Source organism: Paraphaeosphaeria sporulosa (assembly GCF_001642045.1).
Source record: "Paraphaeosphaeria sporulosa strain AP3s5-JAC2a unplaced genomic scaffold CC84scaffold_8, whole genome shotgun sequence".
NCBI classification, from domain to species: Eukaryota; Fungi; Ascomycota; class Dothideomycetes; order Pleosporales; family Didymosphaeriaceae; genus Paraphaeosphaeria; species Paraphaeosphaeria sporulosa.
The window spans coordinates 1,740,439-1,764,578 of NW_017253367.1; the positions used below are offsets into that span (position 1 = coordinate 1,740,439).

The window sequence follows — 24,140 nt, forward strand, 5'->3', positions numbered from 1 at the left end:
GCGAGCATTCACTTTGGCGTCGCCAGCTCACTACGCACTGTATCGATCGTTCTCATTTCATATGTATTTGAACACATATGGACCGGACCAATGGCTATATACAAGTAACGACAGGATGAAGGCCCCAACCCATCAAACGCCAAGATTACCAGATACGTCAACCTCCCATGAACTTTTTCAAAGGCCTCAAGGCCGGAAACCCAGCCCAGTCAAATCAGCCCACCCATGGATGCAGATGCAGATAAATTTTGATGGTTTTCCATGCTCGGAAGCTACAGCGCCTGAAATGCAAGAGCCGCCTGGAACAAATATATCAAGACGTTTTTACGACCCATAAGCCATGAACATGAGTGCTTTTTGCCTTTCTCGTTCTTTTTCTATATCAATTGCATGTTTCGCCTGGAACTTGTGCCCCGCTGCATCGCGGGTTATACACAAGCCAGCAAAGTTCGGCGAAGAAGATGTGGGGCTGAGCGATGAGCTAGCGTGGTGCGACTGAGCGACCGCATTTGGGGTCGCTGTGAAGTTGGGCGAAGAGGATGAAGGTAGCTCTGCATCTGTGCTTCGGCTATGCGTCTGGCGGGCCGCTGGCCATATGGCATCGGCACCCTCTTCGACCTGGTCGTAGTCGCCTATGACTCGCTCCCCTGGATCCAGAACGTTGACATCGACATGCGTTGGCTGGAACGAAAACGGCGTGTCGAGAGGATACGACATGTCGACCTCGCACTCTTCGTGTTCTGCTGCCTCGTACTCTTCGTCGAGGTGGGCGTACGGATCAGGAATCTCGTCTTCCAAATCGAGAGCATCATAGTTCGACAGACCAAGCGGTGAAGGCGGCAATGGCAAGTGCGCTGGTCGTGGCGGTTTCGAAAAGATGCTCGAGTATGCATACGCATCATTAGGCGACCGATACTCGCTCGCATCGTTGATGTCGCACGCGTCCAGTGGAGGCGATGACGACCCCGTCGAACTTGCCGGGGATGATCCACCTGATCTGATCTGTTCACCAGTCCTTGTTTCAATCACCTCTGGTAGGCCGAGGTCTTCTTTACGTATGGGCTGCGTTGCCGAGTCATGACTACCGTACAGCAACGTAAGCCGAGCTAGCTGTAGCTGCTCTTGCTCTTTTTCTTGCTCGACAAAGACCCGGCCCAGACCTCCAGCCGTCTCCAGCGCGCAGATACTTTGCCGACGGATGCGGTTCAATATCGCGGCCTTACGCAGTATATTGCGGCCCAACGCCCTTTGCTTCGCCCACACAGCGATCTTGGAGCTCCCGCGGTCTACGATGTTGGTAGCAGGATGGGAGAACTGCGGAGAGAGCCGTGACGTGATCAAGAAGAGACGCAGCCTTCTCTTCTTCTTGTGCAGGCACGAATGCTCGCCGTCGACATCCGCGATAGCTCGACGACGCTTGCATAGTGGAGATGGGGGTGATGCAGGCAGGAACAAAAGAGGTGCCTCAGGTCGAGGCAGGATCCTGAAAGCGAATTCCGTGTTCGAAACATTGCCCAGTGTCGGGAAGGTGAAGGTCGGCCGTAACGGTGTTGAAGATGGGGAGGAGAGAGGCGGCATTACCCCCCGTCCAGCGGCGTCGCTTGTCGATTGGAGACAATAGGCGTAAGGCCCGGATTCGACATGCTCGCTCCGCTTCTTGTTGGAATGGTGCGAGTCTTCCGGCGTCAGAGGAGGAGACAGTACACCAAGTGAGATCTGCGACGGCGAGGACGCGTGCGACACTTTACCTCCCGGTGGATGTGGTGGGAAATAACAGTGATACGGACCCGTGCTGGGACGTGAATCACAGCCTTGGAGTTGCCGAGAGCGCATCTAAAGGCTACGCTACCATCACGCGACCAGGTTCGGAGACCTCCGCCACACAGTGGCCCCGTCGGATGTGGAAATGATCAATACCTCGGATACGCCCGAACGATCAGGAATCGTGAGTCTGCGAACGTAACACTGGCTGCACGGCGGCGTGAACAGAGATGGTGGGAGTTCAGTGTAAGAATGAATGTGTGGAGGCGTCGGTCTAGTCTAATAATACAATATTGGGCGAAGGGTCGGATGACCCGACAGAGGGGACAATGCGGAGAAGACCCTGGGAGGCCTGCTGCAGACCTGAGTGCTGTACGCCCTGTGCGTGTGCCTCCTCTTCTGGGCCCTTCGTCGGCCAACCTCGATTGGCGGGAATCATGCACCGCACGTTCCTCTTCCCTTCACATTCCCCGCGGTGCGTTGCGCTGCAGGATGGGACGTTGGGAAACGTTCTGCCTGCAATTCGATGCTGACATGTTTTTGCCGCCTAGGTGAGGCTCCGCTGTTGGGGCTCCTTTGCATTGCAAGAAAATAATACATCCCTTCTGGCAGCCCAGCTACCGCTGACGTCGGGCTGAAACGTGCACACGAGCATTTTACTCGATAGAAACTGAGAAAAACCGCGCATGGAAAAGAAGGCCCGGGGCCGCGCGGAGAATAGCTCCACATGGAATGAGGCTGGGGAAAGGCCTGCACTTTAGACCTGGCGACATCCCCTCAGGGCAGCTGGGCAGCGATCACTTTTACAACACGGCCAACGAGAGGCCCCGAAATCCTTTCGCCGCCGCGTGTAACAGGCGGCGAGCCGGGGGCACTCAGCCCTAGGAGACCGCGGAGACGCAGCGGCGACCTTTGCTCACGTACGGAGCATGGCGGCGCCAACATTGCTTTTTGGCGTGACAGATGCTGAAGCCAGCAACGTCGCTGCGGGCTAGAGGTGCCAGGGAGTCGATGGGCCAGAGGCAAGGCACAACCCCCGGAAAATCAAAACTGGGCCGCTGCGATCTGCGATGCGCGTGCCGCGTCTGGCAACTCGTTGCACGCGAGCCAGGGCCCCGTAGCCTCACGCTCGCCTCTCCCCTTGGCCTGGATCCGCTCCGGAAGACGACCGAGACGAAGCGTTTTCTGTCGAAGATACTGTGACATTGCAGCTTCACTCACAGCCTCCTCATACGCGTTTGCTACGGCGCGGAACGGTGAGCAGAGTGCCTCACCCGAAGCCCTCGGATCGCAGCAAGGCCTTGTAATCCCCGGCAGGAGCGGTGCACGTGTTGCGTCCCTCACGCTGTAGGTAGGACTAGTCTACACAGCACCACAGCGGGGACCGAGGCCGCGCTAGCGCAGGCGTGCCAGACCGAGTGCTGTGCTGACTGCTCTGCGACCAACATGCGTTGTGGAGAGCGGTTAGTCCAGGCTTTGGTGCACCGTCCAGCGCACACTTCACTTGCCTATCTGCATGCAGGTGGGATTAAGGTTTGCAGAGAAAGGGATTTAGATGACGAGGAGGCGCATGTGTGTACTGTGCATGCGACGATGCGCTGCGCTGCGATTCTGCGTGTGCTGGCACGTGTTGAATCGACCTCGCAGCCCGACACTCGCACACAGATGGACCCATCTTGCCCCGCGCGCAGCACCCCAGGGTTTAACACACAGCCGCTCTCCGCCACTATATCCCGTCGGCGCCCGTCCGCGCAGTCTGCGCGGACGTTGCACAACCTACAGCCTCGTCACCCCCGTTCCCCGCTGCGCTCCTCGGACCGCACTGTCACGGCCTCACAGAGCCTGTGGAGCGGTGAAGGGTGTAATACTTTACGTGATGCGGGCTGCTGCAGGGAGTCACGAGACCGGTTCATTGGCTGCGAGGTGCCGATGGGGGGTTCGGCACTTTGCGACAGGCGAGCCACCCGAGTTTTCTGTGTTGTGCTTGACTCGGGATACCGAGGGGCGAGTAGGTAAGCGCGCGAGGAGGCGAAAAGGATGACCCTGGAGTAGTAGCATTTGTTTTCTAGAGGACTATTTTGGTCGTCCCGTATGGTCTTCCGTGCGCCGAGAATTCGTTTTCATGGCCAAGTGGGAAGCGTGTTTCGGGGCTTGCATATCTGTCAGGCTGTTTGGCCCCCAGGCCAGATTTGCCAGGAACGAAGAAACCTGCGGTAGTCTCGGCACCGCTTGGTCGTGCATGCGATGGTCCTCGAGAGATTGGCCTGGCGAAAAGAGACATTTGGGTCCACACGCCGCTCGACCCACGCAGTTGATCAGTATCATGTCAATTGCCCACGAGCATATCGCTGCGTGTCCACGCCTGTACTCCAGTAAATGCTAGCACCGGTACGCCCTCTAATGCATGTTCTCCCCCGTCTTCCCCATTGTGTCGCGTTGTCTCCTTCTCCCTCGCCCTCACTACCCACTCCCTCTCGCCAATATCTCCTCCCGCTCCAGCACCTCTTTCTTGAACTTGATCAAAAACACCGTCTTCCCAGGCCACATCGCCTTCCCCTCCTTGCCCTCCTCCTGCGCCCCCACGCTATGCGCCGTAACCCCCTCCGTCGCGAACCCCGCCCCATCGCACACGCCCTCGATGATGCCCGCCACGAACGCCGCGCAGTTCAGATTGCTCATTTCGCGAGGCAAAGATATGTATGTGTTGACCATTGGCTCATTGTCGAATAGCATGTACTGGGAGGGGTCGTCACCGGATCGCTCGAGCGCATCGGCGGGCCGCCCAAAGAGGTGCCGGTACAGCGTCTGCGCGATGAATTGGAGGAGGGGGAGGATGCGCGTGGGGCGGATGGAGGCGAGGGGGTTGGCGGAGCGCGTGAGGAGGAGGTCGAGAAGGCGGACGCCGATGGGGTAGCCTTGGTTATTTAATCTGTGTCGCACCCATGGTTAGCCATTTTGCTCGCTTATCTGGACGCTGGAGTATAGTGCAAACGGGGCGGCATACCGCTTCTCGAGGTCGCCGACGTCTTTTGCGTTCTTCTGCGCGAGGTTTATCATCTCGATGAAGAGGTACGCGAAGGCGGCGCGGGAGAGCTCAGCATTCTTGCTACGGTTCAGGTTGCGGTCGTAGATTGTTTTCTTATTGGACGGGTAGCGGAGGCCGGAGCCGCCGGGCTGTGAGCTGCTCATTGCTACGGGGGTCTGTGGAAGCGCAAGTGACGTGATTTGGGAGAGATGCCGTGGTGGTAGTCGTGAGCCTCGACTTCCCGGATTAAGGTGGTGCGTGCACGGGCTTGACGGTTCGGGAATGGTGGGGAGGGACGACACTCGGAGGTGACATTGTACTTGAACATCTATCATCACGACTTTTATGACTCGACAACAGTATTTCCTACTTCCGAGAGACCAACAAGACCACACTTGTGAGGCGCACTCGATGAACGACACATGTGTTTCCAACATGCTGCTTGCTGAGGTATTTTAGAGTTCATCCCAGCCACCCATCAGTGTTCACTCACTATGCACTCAAGCTTCTGGTCTGTTGAACAAGCAGTAGCTGCGCTTGTGGGCCGGCCTTTGGTCGCTAGCTAGTCCTGCCCCTCAACTACACCTAAAGGTCAATGTCACTGCCATGACAACTTCGGCTGGCGTTATGTATACTGGACTTTTAGCGGATTGATCTCGTCATGTTCCTTCTGCGCCTCTTCTTTAGGATCTACCAAACACCAAAGTATCTCCTAGGCAAAGCGCTCGATAAGCAAGCAGTCACAGTTAACCACAAAGTAGCCAAGCGGAACGGCATCACGACATGGCTTACGTTGAAAACTTACATATAGTATTGCACTGATGAAGGAGAAGGAAACGGGCAAGGGAAAGAAGAAGTAGGGGGTTTGAGGAAATCTCTGGGTAGTATGTGTTGCCCACGATGGGTGGTGCAAGTGTTACATTTGTTCGGATTTGCCGGTCCTTGCTCTATTTCCTTGCTTTGAACCCGGATGTTATCAGGGGGATGGCATTAATTGATTTGGCCTGGAGCATATGCCACCTATCTTTGACACGCATGCGCATTGCCGCTCTGCGATGACATTGGAAGGAATGTATGATTGAGCACACAAGGAGCATGAACTCAGTCATCATACCAAACACTCAGACAAATAGGAACAACTTCAATGACAAAACGCCAAACAACCATGAGCCGCCCTCTTGCCTTACAAAACACCCCTCTTGACAAACTGAATCGGGATATCCACCGTTTTCGCCCTCAAATACTCACAGCAGTTCTTCCCCAACGTATCATATGTCGAGCACGCATCATAGCCTCGGTCTAGATGATCTAACGTGTGGGGTACAAAGTCAGTGAATGGACAATATTTGGAGTGTTTAGGTGGAAGAGGTTGTTTTGACTTACCATGCAATAAGAAATGCACTGCGCGAATATTCGCCATTTCAAACCGATCAATCGGCTTCCCCTTATATTCCTCGGGCCCCAACAGCTCCTTCACCTTCTCGACGGTCATCAGGCTGCGCAACCACTCCCACTCGTCGTCATGGCGCACAAAGAAGCCCACGTTGCAGTCCGAGCATTTGTCACCTGAGCGGCCGAGGACAATGGAGCCGAGCGGCAGCCGTACCGTGGGCCCGAAGGCGTCGAGGGGCACGGGGTTTGTGGTCTCGTAGGAGGGCTGCTGACGGTCGTATTCGCGGAATTCGGGGGCCAGAGGCATATCGATAACTTTCTTGCCGTCTTTGAAGCCCGCTGCCTCATCGCCGTCCCAGAGGCAATGGACGCGCTGCTGCAGCGCCGACTGTGGGAGCAGTGAGGGGTGGTATTCGTAGTAGGGCTTGCCTTCTGCCTGGCGCATGTCGTTTCCGAGGGACGCGCCTGGGCACGACTGCAGGAACGTGACCATGGAGATGCGGAAGAAGCCGTTCGGGTTGCGCATGTTGAGGAGCTCGCGGTCCTTGGACTGCGCGAAGACGCGGAAGTCGACAGTCGCGACGTCCTGGTTGCGCGCGTCGATGGGGGACGCGCCATTCTGCATAAATTTGAGGGTGGTGAACTTCTTGAGGTTCTCCTCTCCTAGCTCGTAGCGAATCTGCTCTTCGGTCCACTTGCACTTTTCTTCGATGTGCAGGCCGCAGAGGTAGATGTGGTATTCGGCTTGCCAGCCGGCGAAGCCCGTGAGGCCGACTTTGGTAGTTGGCGGCGGAGGGAGACCTTTCACGCCGGAGATTTTGACACGGTCTTCGCCGACTTGTTCCATCTTTACATTTTCAATCTGAGCGGTCACATCGCAATTGTAGTACTGGGGGCCTTGGATTTCGTAAAGCAGTTGCGAGGTACAGGAGGCGACCGTCATCTCACCACCAGTGTTCTTCTCTTTATACATGACTCCTTCTCCTTTGTGGTCGATCGCGCAGATGGGGAAGCCTAAGTTGATGTGCTTCTTTTGCGCCAGGAGGGAGCGGAAGTCCGAACAGTAGCCACCTGACACGTAGGCAGAGCATTCAAGAAGGTGACCAATGATGAGAGATCCGGCAAGCTCATCGAACATGTCGTTGGTCCATTCGTGCCACCAACTGTTGGTGTCAACGATGACACAGAAGTCAAAAGACGGTAACACTTACGCTGCAGCACCGATGATAGGAGATGCGTCGGACACACGACCCGCAATAACAATATCTGCGCCCTCAGTGAGGGCCTTTGCAATACCCATACCCCCGAGGTAGCACTGAGCGCACACGGGATCCAGTCCCCATTCTTCGACAGATCGGCCGTGCATGAGACTGCGGAAACCCTCACCCTTGTTCAACATGCCTTTCACAGTGCCGGTAACGTCGTCACCCTCAATCCAGGCAACCTTCAAATTGAATCCCTGCTCCTTGACTTTCTTATCCACAAGCTGAGCCAGAAGCTCAGTATCGGAGGCACCGGCGTTGACAGCAATCTTGATGCCCTTCTCAGCAACATCCTTGATAGCAGGCATGAAGCAGTCGAGGAAGTTCTCCGCAAACATGGCATAATTGAGCTTCTCCTCGAAAGTCCGCGCCTGCATCATCTGCTCTGTGTTCTTTATCTTTCCAGTCCCGTGAATAGTCATTGTGAGCTCAGAAAGCCAGTCTCCGACAATAACATCCACCTCCTCATTTTTCGCTAGAGAGGCAATTGCACGTACTCTATCCGAGAAGCCTCCGGAGGCGCCGGCAACCCGGACAGGACGACGGGCAGAGGGCGACATGATCGATCAAGGTGGGTATCTCGGAGCACGAAAAGAGGAAAGAAGTATCAAGGCAAGAGGAAACAGCTTGCTGGGTCAAAGTCCCTTAGCAGGCGGCCGCTGGTCTAAGATATACGTTTCTAGGCCAGCACCATACCCGACCATCCAGTCTAGGAGGCCTATGGGAGAGCTGGCGGTTGTTCATTTCCGTGCTTCATTTGAGCCAAGACCGGGCTGAGGTGTGGTGACTACTGCACCCCACAGCGGGAGCATCATGCGCTAGCCTTGTGGAGATGGTGTGGAGAGAACGTTGGGGGAGCTGTTCAGTATTGCCGAGCAGCCCCGGTGAGCAGGAGGGGGGACCAATCACGTGACGGATATTGTACATGCCCTGCGTCGCGGAGTCTCGGAAGAGCAGCTGTCGGCAGCTCGGGAGCAATTGAGACGGCTCCTTAATTCCGCAACGTCCTAGGCTGTTGAGCACGCCGAGGGCGGAGCGAGGGCGGGGAGATTGAACGACGGGTCATTGTTCTCAGGAGAAATAGCTGCAATGACTCTAGAAGACCCCCTCGTCTGGGTGATGAAAGTGTTCACGACACCTGGATGGAACCTTGGAAGGTCAGGATCTCGAGACATAGTGTCGCACGTGACCTCGCGATGCGCTAACAACTGTGGGCTAAGCGCCCGCGATTACGACTTCCCCGCGGCCGAACCCACACTTTCCGTTGCTATCAACTGCCATGCGCGGCGATCATGAGCTCCGGCCTGGGCAGTAGAGCGCACTCACCTCCTATTCCAAGTGAGGACACGCCTCTGCCGTCGTATATCGCGCGCCACTTCAATTTCGGCTTCGACTCCGACGATGTCTCCGCCTTGATCACCTCCATCGATGCGAGCCAGGACCACACGTCCATTCCCAGCCTGCCGAAGCTTCCAGCCGAAGTCCTCTTCAATATCGTCGGTTATGTGCCGATTGACTACATCCTTCAATGGCGGCTTGTGTGTCGCGGCTTTCGCGACTGCATCGATGGCCCTGTCATGTATAACTGCATCACAAGAGCCGAGATAATTGGGCTCGTGGGCGCTCCCGACACACTCAACTGGGCCGGGGTACCCCCGGAGCTACATAAGGATCTTGCTTGCATGCGATGTAGCTTCGAGCGCTTGGATGACTCTGTCGAGCCAGCGGGATCCAAGCTGACAAACGCGAAGTGGGGTGCTCGCCACGCTGTATTCCGCATTGATGATGGCTGGCTTGACAAGTTTCTTCTGGCTGAAACAATTTCCACTGACAGACACAGAGCCCAGAATTTCCACTTCCTAGTAGAAAGGCTGCATCTTGAGGGCTCTGCAGACGCCTTTGGGAAAATGAGATGGTGCATGCGGTTGGATAGCGCTGTTCTGGATCTCGAATTCCCCATTCAAGCATTAAGAGAAAGGCTCACCCTCGACTTGCCTAGCAAAAGGGTGATGATCGAGTGGAAGAGACTCCTCTTCCGATTTATTCAAGGCGAAACGCAACTAAGGACCATTATGGAACAGGTGAGTCGATTTCGAGGAACAATACTGCAAGCTCGAAATCGCTGCTCATGATCATACCATAGATTTTCTAAGCTATACTAACCTGCACGACTTAGAAACGTGACTCAGAGTTCTCGTTCGGCCGAAAAGAAGACTGCTTAAGGGAAACTCGTCGGCGAAGACTTCGTGCTAGCTTGGACAAGAACAACTCGGACCACTCCCTCACCCGGTGGGGACTCAGTACGCTACCAGGTCTCTTCGGAAAGCGTATAGATCTTGTGCCAGCTGAGGAGTTTGACGTGTTAAAGCGTTCTGAGGATAGTGCGATTGCTTTCCTGATGCCTGCACGTAAGGAAGCCGGAATGGCCAAGGTTGAGCGCGGCCGACTCTGGAAGCTTGCTGAAGACCACAGCGGCATGATCGATGCGCTGAACAACATCAGGAAACTTCACACCGACTGGCAAAATACTTTACTAGTGACACCAAACTCTACATCGAACATGATTGAATCTACGTCGCCGGGAAACCCCTTCAAGTGGAGCGACGACGAGAGACATAGAAAGGAAGCACAAGTTTTGAAGTGGAAGGCACAGCAGGCAAACATACAACAGGTGGTCCGCCTCTTCGAAGAGTCCATTGAGGCAGTTTCCGTGCCGGAGAACGCATTTGACGATTCTGGAAGCGAGATTTGATTGGTCTTTCTTTTCGTTAGATACCCTTTGTTCGAGATACCCACTTATGATACTTGACTTTTACAGTTTGAGATTGACCAGCCTAGTGACTTACATACTTACATCATCGTGCACTCATAAACTGATGTCGCACCTGCGATGGAAGGTGCGTTTGCGACCTTGGGCCGCCGAACCGCACCTCCACACTCGTTCCTCCTTGCAGACGGCCCAGGGGTGCTTCTCACTATTGCCTATCTCGATTCTGGGATTCCGAAGTGCCCTTTAGCCCGCGCATATAAGTCTCGTCGACTGCATCCCACTGTCCACACCCTTTGCACGTGTATTCAGGGAGCGATTCGTGGGGGAGGAGCCATGGAAGCTCGGAGCTATGGTTCTCGCGCGAAGAATTAAATGACACAAAAACCGCACATAGGCGCTGCTTTCCACTCTCCTTCATGAAAAGCTCCTTACAACCATCAGGTCACTTTCGCACAACCCTACGGTTCGCTGCTGTTGCTAAAGCAGTAGTGATCGTCCTAGGGACAACTGCTGTGAATGCACAATTGAAGCGGAGAATATACGAGCTAAGCAGCGCGAAATGGAACTACTACGCAAACACACTGCACAGCTCGAACATGCTAACCTTAGAATTGAAGACTGTAACTGCTTGCTGGGAGGATTTGCTCGTGTCGGCTGTTGGCGAAAGCACCGTCGTAGGAAGTCGGCGCTGCTTCACCGACCTTGTTAGTATGGTTTTTCATTTTGAAGGGCAATTGCTGACTCTACGAGCTCGCTACGGTACTAGTCGCGGCGTGCTGTGGACGGTCCACCTAACATGGTCCAAAAGTCTCCGCTTACTGTCGTAGCTGATGGATTAGTCTCCGAAAGCTATATCAGAACGACAGAGCCGCGCATATTTGTCTTGTCAACCCTCCTCTAAAATGGACAAGAATATTCTCATAGGAAGGTTCGACCAGGTCAGGACAATTAGTGTTGCAAAGGTATTCGGCACCTTGCTCACGTTGTGGCTCGCGTATTGCATCGCGATAGTTGTGTATCGCGTCTGGTTCAGTCCAATAGCAAAAATTCCTGGGCCCAAGGTATGTATATTACTTAATGATGATGAGCTCCAGACGCTGACACTCCAAGCTCGCTGCATTGACCTTCTGGTACGAGTTCTATTACGATGTGTACCCACACAAATACCAGTACGGCTTCAAGCTCAGAGAGCTCCATAATAAATACGGTCCAATCATCCGCATAAATCCCATCCATGTACACATTCACGACCATGCCTACCTCGACACCATCTACGCTTCCGGGAATGCACACAAGCGCGACCGCTGTTCATGGTCCCACCACAGCGGCGCAAAGACCTTGAGCGGCGCAATGTTAGAAGCCATGGACCACGATTTGCATAAGATGCGGCGTAACGCTACAAGCAGCTTCTTCAGCAAGCGTAACGTGCAAGTTCTCGAGCCGCTTGTCGTCAATACTACGAACAGGCTTCTGGCTAGGTTGAAGCAAGACATGCACCGCGACATCGGTGAAGGCGGAAAAGGCATCGTCAATCTAAACTATGCCTTCGCAGCTATGACCATGGACATCATCAGTGAGTACTGTTTCGGCGAAGGCATGAACAGCATGGAGCGCTCGCAATACGGCAAGCAGATGCTAGACATACTGCACCAGGGCATCCAGATGCGGCCCCTCGCGCGGCAGTTTCCGACCTTCTTCAACTGGATGTTTGATTTGCCACCTGAGTATGTTGGGTACTTGTCACCTGATATTCTGCCGTTGAACGAGTTCAATGCTGGGTTATTAAGAAGAATTACGAAAATTATGGATTTTAAGGACGATGGTGGGAAAGGGACGGGGCATCAGTCGATATTCCACGTATTCAGGGATGATCCTAATGTGAAGCTACCGCCGGAGGAGAAAACACCGTTTCGGTTGATGGCTGAGAGTAGTGTTTTCATCGGCGCGGGAACGGAGACGACTTCGAGGACGTTGGCGGTCACGATATACTATCTTCTCAAAGAGAAGGAAGTCGGAATGAAGTTGCTCGAGGAACTGAAAAGAATTCTTCCCGTGAGAGGAACAACAGTATCGCTGCCTCAGCTCGAAGCTCTCCCATACCTCGTGAGTATAATTGGATGTGGATGACGTTCACGAGACCATCTTCTCTAACATCGGGTAGTCTGCGGTAATAACAGAAGGCCTCAGAGTCGCTCACGGTGTATCGTCTCGCCAGCCCCGCATCCCTACCAACGAAGATCTAACCTACGGCCCCTACAAAATCCCTCGTGGTACACCAGTGATGGAGTCGGCCTATCTGATCCACACCGATCCGAAGATCTACCCCGAGCCCATGTCATTCCGACCGCAACGCTGGCTGGACAATTCCGACCTGAAGAAGAACTGGTTCGCTTTTGGGCGTGGGAGCAGGAGCTGCCTTGGCATGAATCTTGCGACCAGCGAGCTATACTTTGGTATTGCATTTGTGTGGCGGTGGATGGAACTGGAGATTTGGGGTACAAGCGAGGAGAGAGATGTTCAGACGAATTACGATTGTTTTATTGGAATGACGAGTTTGGGGACAGAGAGTGGGGTTCGGGTTCGGATCTTGGGGAAGAGGATGGAGTGATGTCGAGTAGATCCTCGGTAATGTCGATCATTCATGAGGCGTCAGCGTGTTGACGGTTGGCCAGTGCCGGACTCTCGGTACCTGAGTATCACGATAATTGTAGTAATTTGAAAGCACTCCACAATCACAGACGTTATAGCGTTTCACACTGAACCATGCCACTCGAGGCTATACCAGACTTACTTTGTAGGTGTCACACTGAGCCATCCGACCTCCCATTCACTGCGAACGACGCTAGCTACTGTATCGAGACAAGCTGTCCGAGTCGCAGATCGTCAAAAACCACCACTGCGTCACACTCTACCGTGCTGCAACCAAAATATGAGGCGAAGTCATGAACACAACCGCATCGGGTAGCACTTTCCTTTCTTTCTCGGATTTATTTCCTCGTCAGACATGCCGCGCGGATGTCCTCTTTCCTCCTACTAATACCTACCGGACCTCTGGTAGACACGCCGTAATTTACCACCAATCACACCTCATCCTTTGTTGACGCCGCACACTACCACACGCGAGCTCGACCTTTGCACATCCCGTTGCCGCGACCTTGGCACTTGCCCTTGCATAAAACACCAGAGCTCTCCCTGCATGTGGATGTAGAAATGCACGGCGAGTTGCACGCCGTAGTGCATTCGCGCGCGCCTCCAGAACTATGAACTCTGGCGCTGACTTGACCGCGATGAGCGCAATCCCACCGCCGCCAGGTCTATCCTCAAACCTGGTAGACCGTCCAAGTCTCCTTCAGAAGTTATCGCAGCAACAGTGACAGTCCAAGGTATTAGGAAATAAAAGACGTTGCGGCCGCCGCAATTCATCTTGGGCCAGAACGAAGAAGAGAATGTCCGATCATAGGAGATTGGGCAAGTTGTCGCTGAAATGGAATTGGTCCATGATTTGGACAGCCGGGGCCGAGGATGGGCAGACGTGATGAACAGAGCAGTAGGAGTGGCATGGTGAGTTTATGAAGAGAGAGGCCGTTGGGGATGAGTCTATGGGTTAGCATAGTGATACTTTCAGTTTCTCGTTCGCGTCTTCTGGTAAAGTAGCTCGGTAAATAGACCCTCGTTCCCAGGTGTACGACCGCGTGACGTATGGTGGAGCGATGTCAAAATCAAACGTCTCGATTCGACAGCATATGGGTCCAGCGCCCTCGCCCAGCGATGCGCATTCAGTTTGTAGTAATCGTCGGCGATGATGGGGCGTGGCCCTATCTTTATTCGTGGGAAGCAGTCGTAGAAGTCGTATTTGGGACCTTCCATATCCAGTGGGCAATGTTGAAGCACCGCATCGGTGGGCCTGCGCGTAGGGCATTCTGCATCGTGCTTCATCTGCTCGCTAGGCTGTTCTTCCATCCTGATGCGCGTATTGAAACGGTCACTAAGTGTGGGTGGCAGATCTTTGGGATGTAATCATAAACCTGACGTGCTAAGTGCGAGAACATTCAGATATTAGCTGTGGGGGTGTCATGCGACGAGAAGAGACGATCGCTGGACAACGATAATAATAGAGCAGGCAGCCACGCCCCAAGACCTGCCTTCTTCAAAAGCGAAGGAGGTCGTGTTCACCACCCTAACCCAGTACCTAGCATTTCCTCATGGCGCGGCATCAAAATGGCGTAGATTCGACAGCATATACATTTACGCTACGTATATACCTGGTGTTTTCCCACTTGTAGCTTCCGCCTCATCCGCGAGCGCTTGCCTTCCTGCGACCTCGCACTCCCCATGGGTATCCTTTGGGTGGACACTGCATCATTTGTAGATGTCCACCTCGAGCGCATCATACATGTCTTGCACTTGTCTTCTAGATCTGACTTATTTCCCTCCAACCACTCACTGTGGTACGGTCCACAAAGAGTTAATCTGCTTTCTCCGAACCTGAATTTGTTAGCCAATGCATACACACAAGCGGGGAGAGATGTTACATACTAGCGGTGCTACAAACAACACTCCAACGAACAGCGCCGCGACAGTGAGCAACATCTGCACTTTGTTGAAACCCTTGCCCAGAACGTCGAAAGTGAAGGACGGCGCGACTCTCGTCCCAAAGATATCTTTTCCGTAAGCGAATACTAAACTGGTACTCTCAAGGCCGCTCTCGCTAGTGATGACGTCTTTTATGCCGGCAACCTCGTATTTGTGGTTCAAGTGCCACTTGGGATCGAACAAGACCATGGGCGCATACTTGACGAGACCTTCTGACTGCTCTTGAGCAGTAGCGTCGCGGCCAACGGGACGTCTGGGATCGATCACTCCGCGAGGAATACCTACAATTGAGTTCGAAGATGGCAGGGTAACGATCAACTCGCGGCTAGTGATGCCCTGCCGTGTCTGTGTGACAGTCATATGAGAAATTTCTTCTGGAATCTGGAAACTCTGCGAGATAACATGGGGCTTCGCAGCCTCACCCATTGGCAGGACTGTGGAGGAGTTGGCAGAGTCTCCGAGTGGTCCCCTATCGTCGGGTAGAGGAGACTCAAAGAGCTCAGAAACGACGAGCTGATAGCCACGCGATGCCTTGGAAGTAGAGTCCAGAGTAAGGGAATAGCTGAACCAGTTCTCGGAGAAGGTCGAAGGGATGGATCGAGAGACGTCTACACCGTAGTGCGAAGCCGTATGAAGCAACTGTCCAGAGGCGGAATCTACAAGGTAAACCGAAGCCCGACGTCCGGCCTCGGCAACAGCTGTAACAAGGACTAGGTTCGGGTTCAAGTACTTGTAGAGAACCCTGCGGTCTCCCAAGACTTTACCGATAGATGCCACGGGGTCTTTTGCTGGCCGGGCAGTGTAACGAACAATCTTCTCTCCTGGAGGAGGCGTGAAAGTCCACACAGCTTGCGCAGTAGATTCGGTACCTAGAAAACCTTGAAGCTCGCCTTCCGAAAGCTTGTAAGTCACGAGTGTCTCCTGATCCAAGTTTGGAAGCCACTGGTTGTGCGCATGTTCCAAAGATACCTGACTACCGGTAGTCGAGTTGATGAACAATGGGCTAGTCAAGCCAGGATCTTTGACTTCAACAAAGCCACGGAACGCTTTTAATGATGGGCGTGTAATGACAGCACCTGGTGCGAATTGGTGGAGGTCGATACTCCACACAATCTTGCCTTGAGAACCCACATCGAGCGCAGACAAGCGCCCCCTCTCGGTGGCGGAAATGACCAGCTTGTGGAAGCCGAAAGTATCGTGCTGAATCTCTTCGATCGTGCTGCTGCCTGATTGGTCAGTGACGCTGCCCAGGATCCTGTTTGGCAGGTTCTGCAGCCAGGCCGGAAAATGTTCTAGATCACGCAGATGCCTCTGCACACGATGGATATATGCGCTGATGACGTCCTGGTGATGCTCTTCTTCGAGCTGCTGAGCCAGAGACTCTTCTTCCGGAAGCTGCGCCCAGACAGCCGAGACAGTGCCAGATAGGAACTCGGGCCGGTTCCACGCGATTTCGCTGTTTCGAATAAGCGCCCACTGACCGTTAGAAAAGAGTGCCGCAGATCGAATAGCGGATGCAGAGTTGCCTTTGACAACCACTTCAGCTACGCCGTGCACAGGGTAGGCGCCAGCGAGAGATGGAGAACCATTGACTGCCCATTTTCCAAGAACTCCATCGGATACTGATGCAACGACTGAGACCTCGTCGGAGGTAATCCTCGTGAAAAACACGTTGGCATCTGTTGTACTGGTGGCAAAAGTGCCCTTGCCTTGGAGCAGCGGGAGTTTGTAGGCCTGAGAAATAGCGTTTTTCTTCAAGTCAACGTGGTAGACCTCGGCCGAATGTCCGGTGGCTGTCTGATACTCTGCAAGGAAATGTGGCAGAGAGTTGACCTTTCGCGGTGCATGGAGTACAATCGATTCAATGCTCTCGCTTGCTGGCGTATTGAAGCTCGAAACGCCTTTGGTCCCTATGATGTTGACCTTCAAGACTTTATACGCCTTATCCGTCCAAGCCAGAATAGGTGCTGCGGTGTTCGCTCCAGCAAACAGGATATTCTCCTTGGTATACACTTCGCCTTCGGAGCTCAGCGTGTACGAGTCGAGCTTCTTGCCGGTTATCGGGCTTAATGAGGTGACCCTAATCTTCGAGCCCCCTCCGAGAAGGGGCGAGTGTAGGGCGATGTAGTAGATGGTCGTGGGCGAGGATGAGACCTGGAACGGAGTGTCGCCGCTACGAACGTCAGTGCCTATCCCTTGATTCGATTCTGCGTGTCCTACCTCGTGTCTTCGAACGTCCACTTAACACGGCCGGTCTTGCCGTCCAGCCGCTTCACGCCGCTGCTGCCGTGGGCGACAAGTACGATGGCATCTTTGGCGTCGTTGTTCGATATGCCGTCCTCCTGTTCTAGGATCTCCAGGTCCTCCGCGATTGCGCCATCGATGCTGGTTTCCCAGACAATCCTTCCGTCCGAAGCGCTCCATGCAGCTATGCGATTGCCCACTGCGCTGATGACAGTGTCTTGGTCTTCGCCGGCCCTGAGGTGACCGTTGCCACTTATACCCTGATCCGAGCGCCACACCAATGCGCCATCCTTTGGGTTGATTGCGCCGATGGTTCCATTCTCGGAGACGGTGTACAGAAGGGACGCTTTGCTGGCAGCATAAGGTTTCTGGAAGAAGGTGGCCTCAGGTTTCGGGTAGCCCAGGAGGGCATAATGGAAGTCTATATGGTATGCATCGTCCTCGAAAATGGCAGCGATCGGGGCAAGACACGCTGCAAAGGCGAGCGCGGCATTGACACGCATCGTGGTGGGCTGCTGTTGACAAAGCTGGGTGCTCCTGCCATACAGGCGCCTGCTGACGCGGGGTCGGTCTTACCTTAATCCGCACGTTCTTGCCTGATTGGTACGGAGGTCTGCTCTCATGCAAACGTGAACACCGGTGGTGCCTTTTCAGTCAGCTTTGTACGCATGGTATAACGAGTCAACCAAGAGATCGCATCTTCTAGCCAACACTTCGCCAGCTTGCAAGCCAGAGCCGGCCTTCGTCATCGCCAGAGAAGCGTCGACTGTCCGGGCCCGGGCCATCGACCCGCACGTGATCAGCATGCGTCCATGAATTGCTGAGTTGCTGGCACCGCATTGCTGACATCATTTCTTCACACCCCTGGGAAGATATGCACGACAATGCCATGTTCATCGCCCGTTATGCCGTCTCAGCGAAAGACCCACTGAGTCACGGAGCGACACATGCGGCCCATCGCCACGGGGAATGTCTGCCGCTTCCGCCCAGCCATCCTGACCGTCTGTAAGCGTGGTCCGATCTAGTCGTCTGCGCATTGGCGCGACGCGCAGAATTACTTCCGACGTGTAGCTCATCGCGGTAAGAGGCTCTCAGGCTGCTCCACAGCGCAGAGGATTCCCGAATTGACGCTGGCTCGTAGCTCAGGTTTGACGATTTTGGTTCGGGTTAGCAAGCTGCATTGGATTCCCAGATCAGCCCGACCGCTAGAGTCGGCGCCATCATGGTGACCGGGCGGAGATGAGAGACCTCATCGCCTGTTACTCTGCGACGGTACCACAACAGAGCCAGTCAACTACCGACAGCGTGCGCGGGACTGACTCTTGCTTGTGAATCTCACCGCTGTGCGACGTCACAGCTTTCCTGCCCCGGAGGCAACCGTTCGTTTGCGCTTTGGTGCAGGCCGCGTCTGTGCAGCTCGGAGCAAGCTCCATAACGAAGTGGCCGAACGGGATCCTCGCACCCTTCATTTGCGCAGCAACAGTAAAGGCCTGCCGCATGAGCGCGCATACCCAATCTGTAACGGCAATATCAACGACAGCTCTGACAGCAGCGAGTGAAAGCCACAGACGGCTCGAAGAGGCATGGGGTCTCCCGATGCGCCGGTTAGGAAACCCTACGGCACAGAGCCGGGCCCAAAGACGTGGACGGGGGTAGCGCCGTCTCGCACGGTGGGCGTGGCTTGCCAAAATTACGAAGGCAAGCCCTCCGCCAACGCATCGACTCGGTGAGCCAGCATGCCCATTCGTCAGGTGTCGCGCGCGGAATCTCGCAACGCGAATTGTAGCCCTGCGCAGTGTGGTACACGGACACCAGGGTGGACTGGACGTCTCAAGCGTTCGATTCGCGCCCGGGTTGACGCGATGCCTTCGCCTGTGCCCAAGCACCAGCCAGTACTGACTTATGTCAGGCCAGGCCTAACATTTAACCTTGTCCTCCGCCCTAACTTTGCCCGTGAAGCCCTGACGCACTCCTTCCCAGACATCCCGCACCGCTGCCGACAGAAAACCAGATTCTCCTGTTGTCCTTGGCTCTCCTAATCGATAAGCCTTACAGAAAAAGTCTTTCCACCCAGCCACCAACACGTCTCGCGAGGAACAAGTTTGGCGTTTGCCAGCAACACCACTCTACTGCACGCCCGGGATCATCATTGCCTATTCGCTCGCTGTCCAAACTTCTGGCCGTATTAATTCCGCCACTCGTTGCAGCCTGAGGTCGCATTTTTTCGGCCAAGTCGGACTCCATAGATTCAGCATAATTCCAAAGTTTTGGGCCATCGGATTGTGACTTTCGCCTTGTGAGCGCACTCCTTTTCGCTCGGTCGAGGCACGGCGGTTTTCGGGACGAACTGGGACGCTTGCTGCACGGAAGCTAAATTTGACACCAACGGAGTGACACCGAAGCTGTCAGCATGAGCCAGCGGGAATACCATATAGTAGTTTTGGGGGCAAGTTTATCCAAGCATCGGTCGATAATTAATACTGACGAACGCAGTCCGGTGGTGTGGGCAAAAGTTGCCTGACTGGTATGCGTCGAGCCATGGCTCTCAGAATTTCCTACTAACGTTGCAAAGCACAATTTGTACAGAATGTCTGGATTGAAAGCTATGACCCTACAATCGAGGACTCGTATCGGAAAGCGATCGAAGTCGATGTTTGTTACACAGCCCTGAACTCGATTTATTTGTCTAACCTATCCTTTAGGGTCGCCATGTCATTCTAGAAATCCTTGACACCGCTGGAACAGAACAATTCACTGCAATGAGAGAGCTGTACATGAAAACTGGACAAGGGTTTCTCCTTGTATTTTCTATTACCAGCATGTCTTCGCTATACGAGCTCCAAGAGCTACGTGAGCAAATCCGGCGCATCAAAGAAGATGACAATGTCCCTATGGTCTTGGTGGGCAACAAATCTGATCTCGAAGACGATCGGGCGGTCCCAAGAGCACGGGCTTTCAAGCTTTCACAAGAATGGGGTGGAGTGCCTTACTACGAAGCCAGCGCCCGGCGGCGCGCCAATGTGGATGAGGTGTTTGTAGATCTTTGTCGACAAATCATACACAAGGATCGCGACCAGAGGGAAAGGGAACGGGAAACACGAAGGCCCCAACGACAACGACCAGGCGATCGAAGAAACAGACGAAATCATAGACCAAGATGCACGATTCTTTGACGAACACGAGACGAACGCATTGTTTTCTTAGTACGATTCCCCGGGCATTGGACCTACCTTTAGAAGCAAATTTAGATTTCGGCTCGCCGCACAAATGTATTTGGATCCTTCTTCCACCGTGGCCTGTCTTACCCAGTTTATGCAAAACGCAAATCCGTTGGCTGCACGTATGGCGTACTTTGCAAGAAGTCGTGCACTGCCATATGTCACGTTGCCGTAAACGGGAGATATCGCGCAAGTGTTCGTGCAACAGCGCATCGAATTGGAAGATGACACTCCTCCATGCAGTCCCCCGTCACGTCTGCTAGTGCCATTCGGCAAGTCAGATCATGCATCCGAGGTCTGTAAGCGATGGCCAGCCATTATGCCGCGTCCATTATTGAACGAGAAGTCCAATCACTACGGTCGATGCATCTGCCTACGTGCTCCTTGCGAAACGTTCGTTGCTGCCGCGATGCAATTTTCCAGTCAAGCCCACATCGGTTCAGTCAAAGATAGCCGTTTATACTATAATCGGACCGATCCGAAACACCTCACCGCTGAAGCTCGTCCGGCATCGTGCTATCACATCCGACCCACGGAGGATCCATGACGTGGGGTTTCGAGGGTGGGCAAGGTGCGATTCACGGCCTGTGCTGCGGACCAGCCCGCTTCACCATTAAGAAACAGCTACCAGTGTCTTCGAGGGTCGAAGACCTTGCAACGTGTCTGCGATTCAGTGCACGAGTACGTCCTCGTCTTGCATCCCGCGAATCCGCGCTGGAATACTATGTAGATGATGCAAATTCGTCGACTAGTGCCACACGCAATTTCGCCAGAGCGACGCATGGTAGATCCCGCACTGGACCACTCAAGAAAATTGTGTGGCTCATGTACCCGACTAGTCTTGTTATCACATCCTAAAAGATGATTTCGCAGCTGCACGAGTGGGCTCATATGTGCAGAGAACAACGAACGCTAGTCGTGCCGCAACCGACTAGGGAAGATACAGGAGTTATCTCAGCTCGAGAAATCTACTCTACGAAGAGCGAGACACTTCGCACAGCATGCAATGCGACTTCCGCAATGTCTCCCAATCAAACATGAGACAGCGGATCGGACTTCCGTACCTCGGTCCCTGGTCCTCCGGTCGTCTCAGCCAGGCCTAGCGATCTGAAATCGCCGACCACCCTGCATATATGTATTACTGGCGTTGCGATATCAGCCTTGCTCTGAAGTCACAAGACTGACCGACCCGGTTCCCGGATCCTTTGCTCGTATGGACCAACAATGTGTGCAACCACGGCGAATCGAAATCCGCAAAAAAGGATAAGTTTGACAGAAAGTGTGACCGGTGCCAGCGCGGGACGAGCCGACCGTGTGGGAACTTAGGCATGTCAGCACCGTGGCGTTCGCCATCAGATGTCAAAATATTTGCGTGTACACGTATCCTTGGACTATGCATTCGCAGGAGCTTACCGCACGAGCTTGCATGCGAGTGAGCTAGATGGCATTCGCTTTCGCAATGCCGGACCCCGTATAGCTATCAGTCGCCGACATCTGCGCAGCATCGTCCAAGTCCGGTCCTACTGCACATCAACTTCTGGGTAACGCATAAAACACAGCCTGTTACGGTCAACATCACTCTGAACCGCATTCTGATTGGCGGATTATTTCCCCGCCTCTTCCACATTTCTGCGATCCTGTTAAATGGTTTGCGGGGAAAGAGTATGTAAAACGGCTTCTCACCTTAGCAGTACGAAGGTGAGCACCGCCTCAGTAAGGCCCTTCCACCAGCTTGTCACATGCTCTACACCCGTCGTTGTTGCTCGTAGACCGCAACTTGTGCGGACAGCAGCGCTCGGTTCAATGCCCTTCAATGAACACTAAAGTCCGCGTACCACCTTCGGCAAAAGCCGTCTTTACCCTGGTACAGGAAGAGTCAGCATCCAACCTATGTAGTTCGCCGGTTTAGGCAAAATCGACGAGCCGAATTGGGGTTAAATCTAGAATGCACCGCAATCACACAGACATGACGATCACGGGTCGCATTCTATGCCTGGTGCGCAGTGCGTACTGCGTAGTGCTGCATGGGCAGGGCCTTACTCTAATGCCAGCGGTAAAGAGACGTTCCGGCACAGGAGGAATAGTTTTCGAGGACGATTTGCGTACGAGCATGGGGCTGATTGAACGCTATGGCCAAAACTAACGGGCACGACTGTATTGAGTTGTCTGTGTCCGTCATCAAAACATGGCTGCATGGCTGCATAGCTGCATGACTGCTGGAGACTGTTCGTTTCGCACCTATCTAGATAGTGTGAAGTTGATCATGCATAGAGTATACCCTTTGACAATAGGTACAAGTAGCATCACATCTGACAAAGATATCTACACAAAGTCCGCCCCTCCATTATTCTCTGCACACGCAAATACACACCGATCTCCATACCACCTGGCTTTCCTACCTTGTACGATATCATTCTAGGTACCCCTAGTTAGGATGATATGTTACTGGGGACGACTGACTTGCGGCACCGCCGGCACCCGTCCGAGGTGCCGCTGAGGTGCTAAGTGCTAACCAACTCTCTGGCACTGCCGTTGCGATGTTGCAAAGGCTGTGAGGATGGGACCTGGACGGAGATGGTCGATATATTGTTTCAGTAGAGCATCCTCATTTATTAGGGGTTTCCTAGGAGGAAGTTGTCACTAGGGCTATGAAGTCATGTAGCAATCTGTTGAACTGCAGGTCAAAGTAGAAGGCGGACGACGACAGCCAAGATCAATTTGTGCATGGAAGCTTGCACAGAAAAAAGTAATGCTTCGAGGCGCGTATGATAGTGAGATGTGCTTGGTTGGAACAGTTTTTGATATGAATGTCAGCAGCCTTCAGCGCTTGGACAGAGACGCTGGTAATACAGTAGTCATCACTTGCTTGTTGCAGTGTAGCAATGCCCGACGTGCTATTGAGCGTGGCTGAGTGCCGTAGGGCTGAGCATGCTGCCCAACGCCGGACCCACTGTTGAGCCCTTGAAGTGCACAGTGCCACAAGAACAGAGCTTGCAATGGCTCTTACGACGCGTGGCTGTAATCCATGTCCATTTCCAACAGATGTGAAAGAAGCATTGCGGAGGTGGTGCGGTGCGTTCAACAAGCTTTTGCAGGGGCCCACCGGTTCGTCAACCAGAGATTACGAGGCGTAGAAATGCTCAGCCTCATGTGCATCGCCGGTTCAAGGGTCTGGCGTGGCAGCAAACTCAGGCCACGGTGAATGGCAGCCAATGGCGCAGGGCAGGAGCCGGCGCGGTGGGGCAGGAGCAAAGGAGAGCGGGGCAGCAAGGGTGGCGGTGCTGGTGCTGTGGTGTCATTGTTCAGCTTGCAGCTTGCTCACCATGGCAGGGTAATCTCTCTCTGCTACAAGATCCCTCACCCGCCAGCACCTTCTCCCTGCAATAACAACCCTACCAGCGCTTGCTACAGCTCCACATACTCGAATCCAGCAGCCAGCAGCCTTAGCCATGGGTGTAAGTCGACGCGCAACGGCGACAGCTACCCCTCCCTGCCCCTCATCGCAGGCATCAACGTCATCTGCCTGGTGCTAACAGTGCGCAACAGCTCGCCAGCAAACTCGCCGCAGCAAACCAAGGAGGCGCTCCTGGCGGTGGATACCCGCCTCCAGGCCAAGGGCAAGGCGCACCTGGAGGGGCCTATGTGAGTCCTGCTGTTTGTTTGTACGCGTTACGAAGCTCCAGAGCCGTGTTAACCGTTAGCCTTCTCAGCCTGGGCAGCAACAGTACCAAGCGTATCCCGGCGGTCCCCCGCCACAGGTAAGCGCTTTTTCTTTGCGTCGCATGCTCCCTCATCGTCATCATCAACCATCCCCCACCATCGTTGCGCCACCTGGTCTTGCGTCAACTGCTTTGCGACTTGCTCGCTTTTCGCCC

The 24,140-nt window shown here is 54.1% G+C and overlaps 8 protein-coding genes across 8 annotated transcripts; 4 read left to right on the forward strand and 4 right to left on the reverse strand.

Moving 5' to 3' along the window:
* Window positions 1–1,032: 1,032 nt before the first annotated feature.
* Window positions 1,033–1,458, reverse strand: CC84DRAFT_1061139 (uncharacterized protein; the record flags this gene model as incomplete). The annotated part of the gene is made up of 1 exon (XM_018173585.1): window positions 1,033–1,458. A coding segment is annotated over one exon (426 nt), but the record flags the coding sequence as incomplete, so codon positions are not given.
* A 1,628-nt stretch (window positions 1,459–3,086) lies between these two features.
* On the forward strand, window positions 3,087–3,971 carry CC84DRAFT_961948 (uncharacterized protein). The gene has a single exon (XM_018187971.1). It carries the CDS (start codon window positions 3,208–3,210, stop codon window positions 3,775–3,777), a length of 570 nt encoding a protein of 189 aa, XP_018033553.1. The 5' UTR covers window positions 3,087–3,207; the 3' UTR covers window positions 3,778–3,971.
* A 250-nt stretch (window positions 3,972–4,221) lies between these two features.
* On the reverse strand, window positions 4,222–4,950 carry CC84DRAFT_1097998 (trafficking protein particle complex subunit 5; the record flags this gene model as incomplete). Its single annotated transcript, XM_018174746.1, has 2 exons — window positions 4,222–4,690; window positions 4,766–4,950. 2 exons carry the CDS (start codon window positions 4,948–4,950, stop codon window positions 4,222–4,224), a joined length of 654 nt encoding a protein of 217 aa, XP_018033554.1.
* Window positions 4,951–5,660: 710 nt separating this feature from the next.
* CC84DRAFT_962003 (DUF1446-domain-containing protein) lies at window positions 5,661–8,096 on the reverse strand. Its single transcript, XM_018187972.1, has 3 exons — window positions 7,390–8,096; window positions 6,170–7,341; window positions 5,661–6,094 (listed from the first exon to the last, which is right to left on the reverse strand). Exons 1-3 carry the CDS (start codon window positions 7,998–8,000, stop codon window positions 5,970–5,972), a joined length of 1,908 nt encoding a protein of 635 aa, XP_018033555.1. The 5' UTR covers window positions 8,001–8,096; the 3' UTR covers window positions 5,661–5,969.
* Window positions 8,097–8,687: 591 nt separating this feature from the next.
* On the forward strand, window positions 8,688–10,214 carry CC84DRAFT_1151597 (uncharacterized protein). The gene is made up of 2 exons (XM_018176754.1): window positions 8,688–9,521; window positions 9,617–10,214. Exons 1-2 carry the CDS (start codon window positions 8,733–8,735, stop codon window positions 10,190–10,192), a joined length of 1,365 nt encoding a protein of 454 aa, XP_018033556.1. The 5' UTR covers window positions 8,688–8,732; the 3' UTR covers window positions 10,193–10,214.
* Window positions 10,215–11,079: 865 nt separating this feature from the next.
* CC84DRAFT_1151599 (putative benzoate 4-monooxygenase cytochrome P450) lies at window positions 11,080–12,882 on the forward strand. The gene is made up of 3 exons (XM_018176755.1): window positions 11,080–11,271; window positions 11,321–12,313; window positions 12,372–12,882. The coding sequence occupies exons 1-3, from the start codon at window positions 11,113–11,115 to the stop codon at window positions 12,816–12,818; spliced, it is 1,599 nt and encodes a 532-aa protein (XP_018033557.1). The 5' UTR covers window positions 11,080–11,112; the 3' UTR covers window positions 12,819–12,882.
* Window positions 12,883–14,418: 1,536 nt separating this feature from the next.
* Window positions 14,419–17,565, reverse strand: CC84DRAFT_1151602 (DUF1620-domain-containing protein). The gene is made up of 3 exons (XM_018176756.1): window positions 17,024–17,565; window positions 14,747–16,976; window positions 14,419–14,695 (listed from the first exon to the last, which is right to left on the reverse strand). Exons 1-3 carry the CDS (start codon window positions 17,548–17,550, stop codon window positions 14,651–14,653), a joined length of 2,802 nt encoding a protein of 933 aa, XP_018033558.1. The 5' UTR covers window positions 17,551–17,565; the 3' UTR covers window positions 14,419–14,650.
* Window positions 17,566–19,272: 1,707 nt separating this feature from the next.
* CC84DRAFT_962084 (ras-related protein RSR1) lies at window positions 19,273–20,234 on the forward strand. The gene is made up of 4 exons (XM_018187973.1): window positions 19,273–19,493; window positions 19,541–19,571; window positions 19,620–19,699; window positions 19,750–20,234. Exons 1-4 carry the CDS (start codon window positions 19,458–19,460, stop codon window positions 20,218–20,220), a joined length of 618 nt encoding a protein of 205 aa, XP_018033559.1. The 5' UTR covers window positions 19,273–19,457; the 3' UTR covers window positions 20,221–20,234.
* Window positions 20,235–24,140: the final 3,906 nt, after the last annotated feature.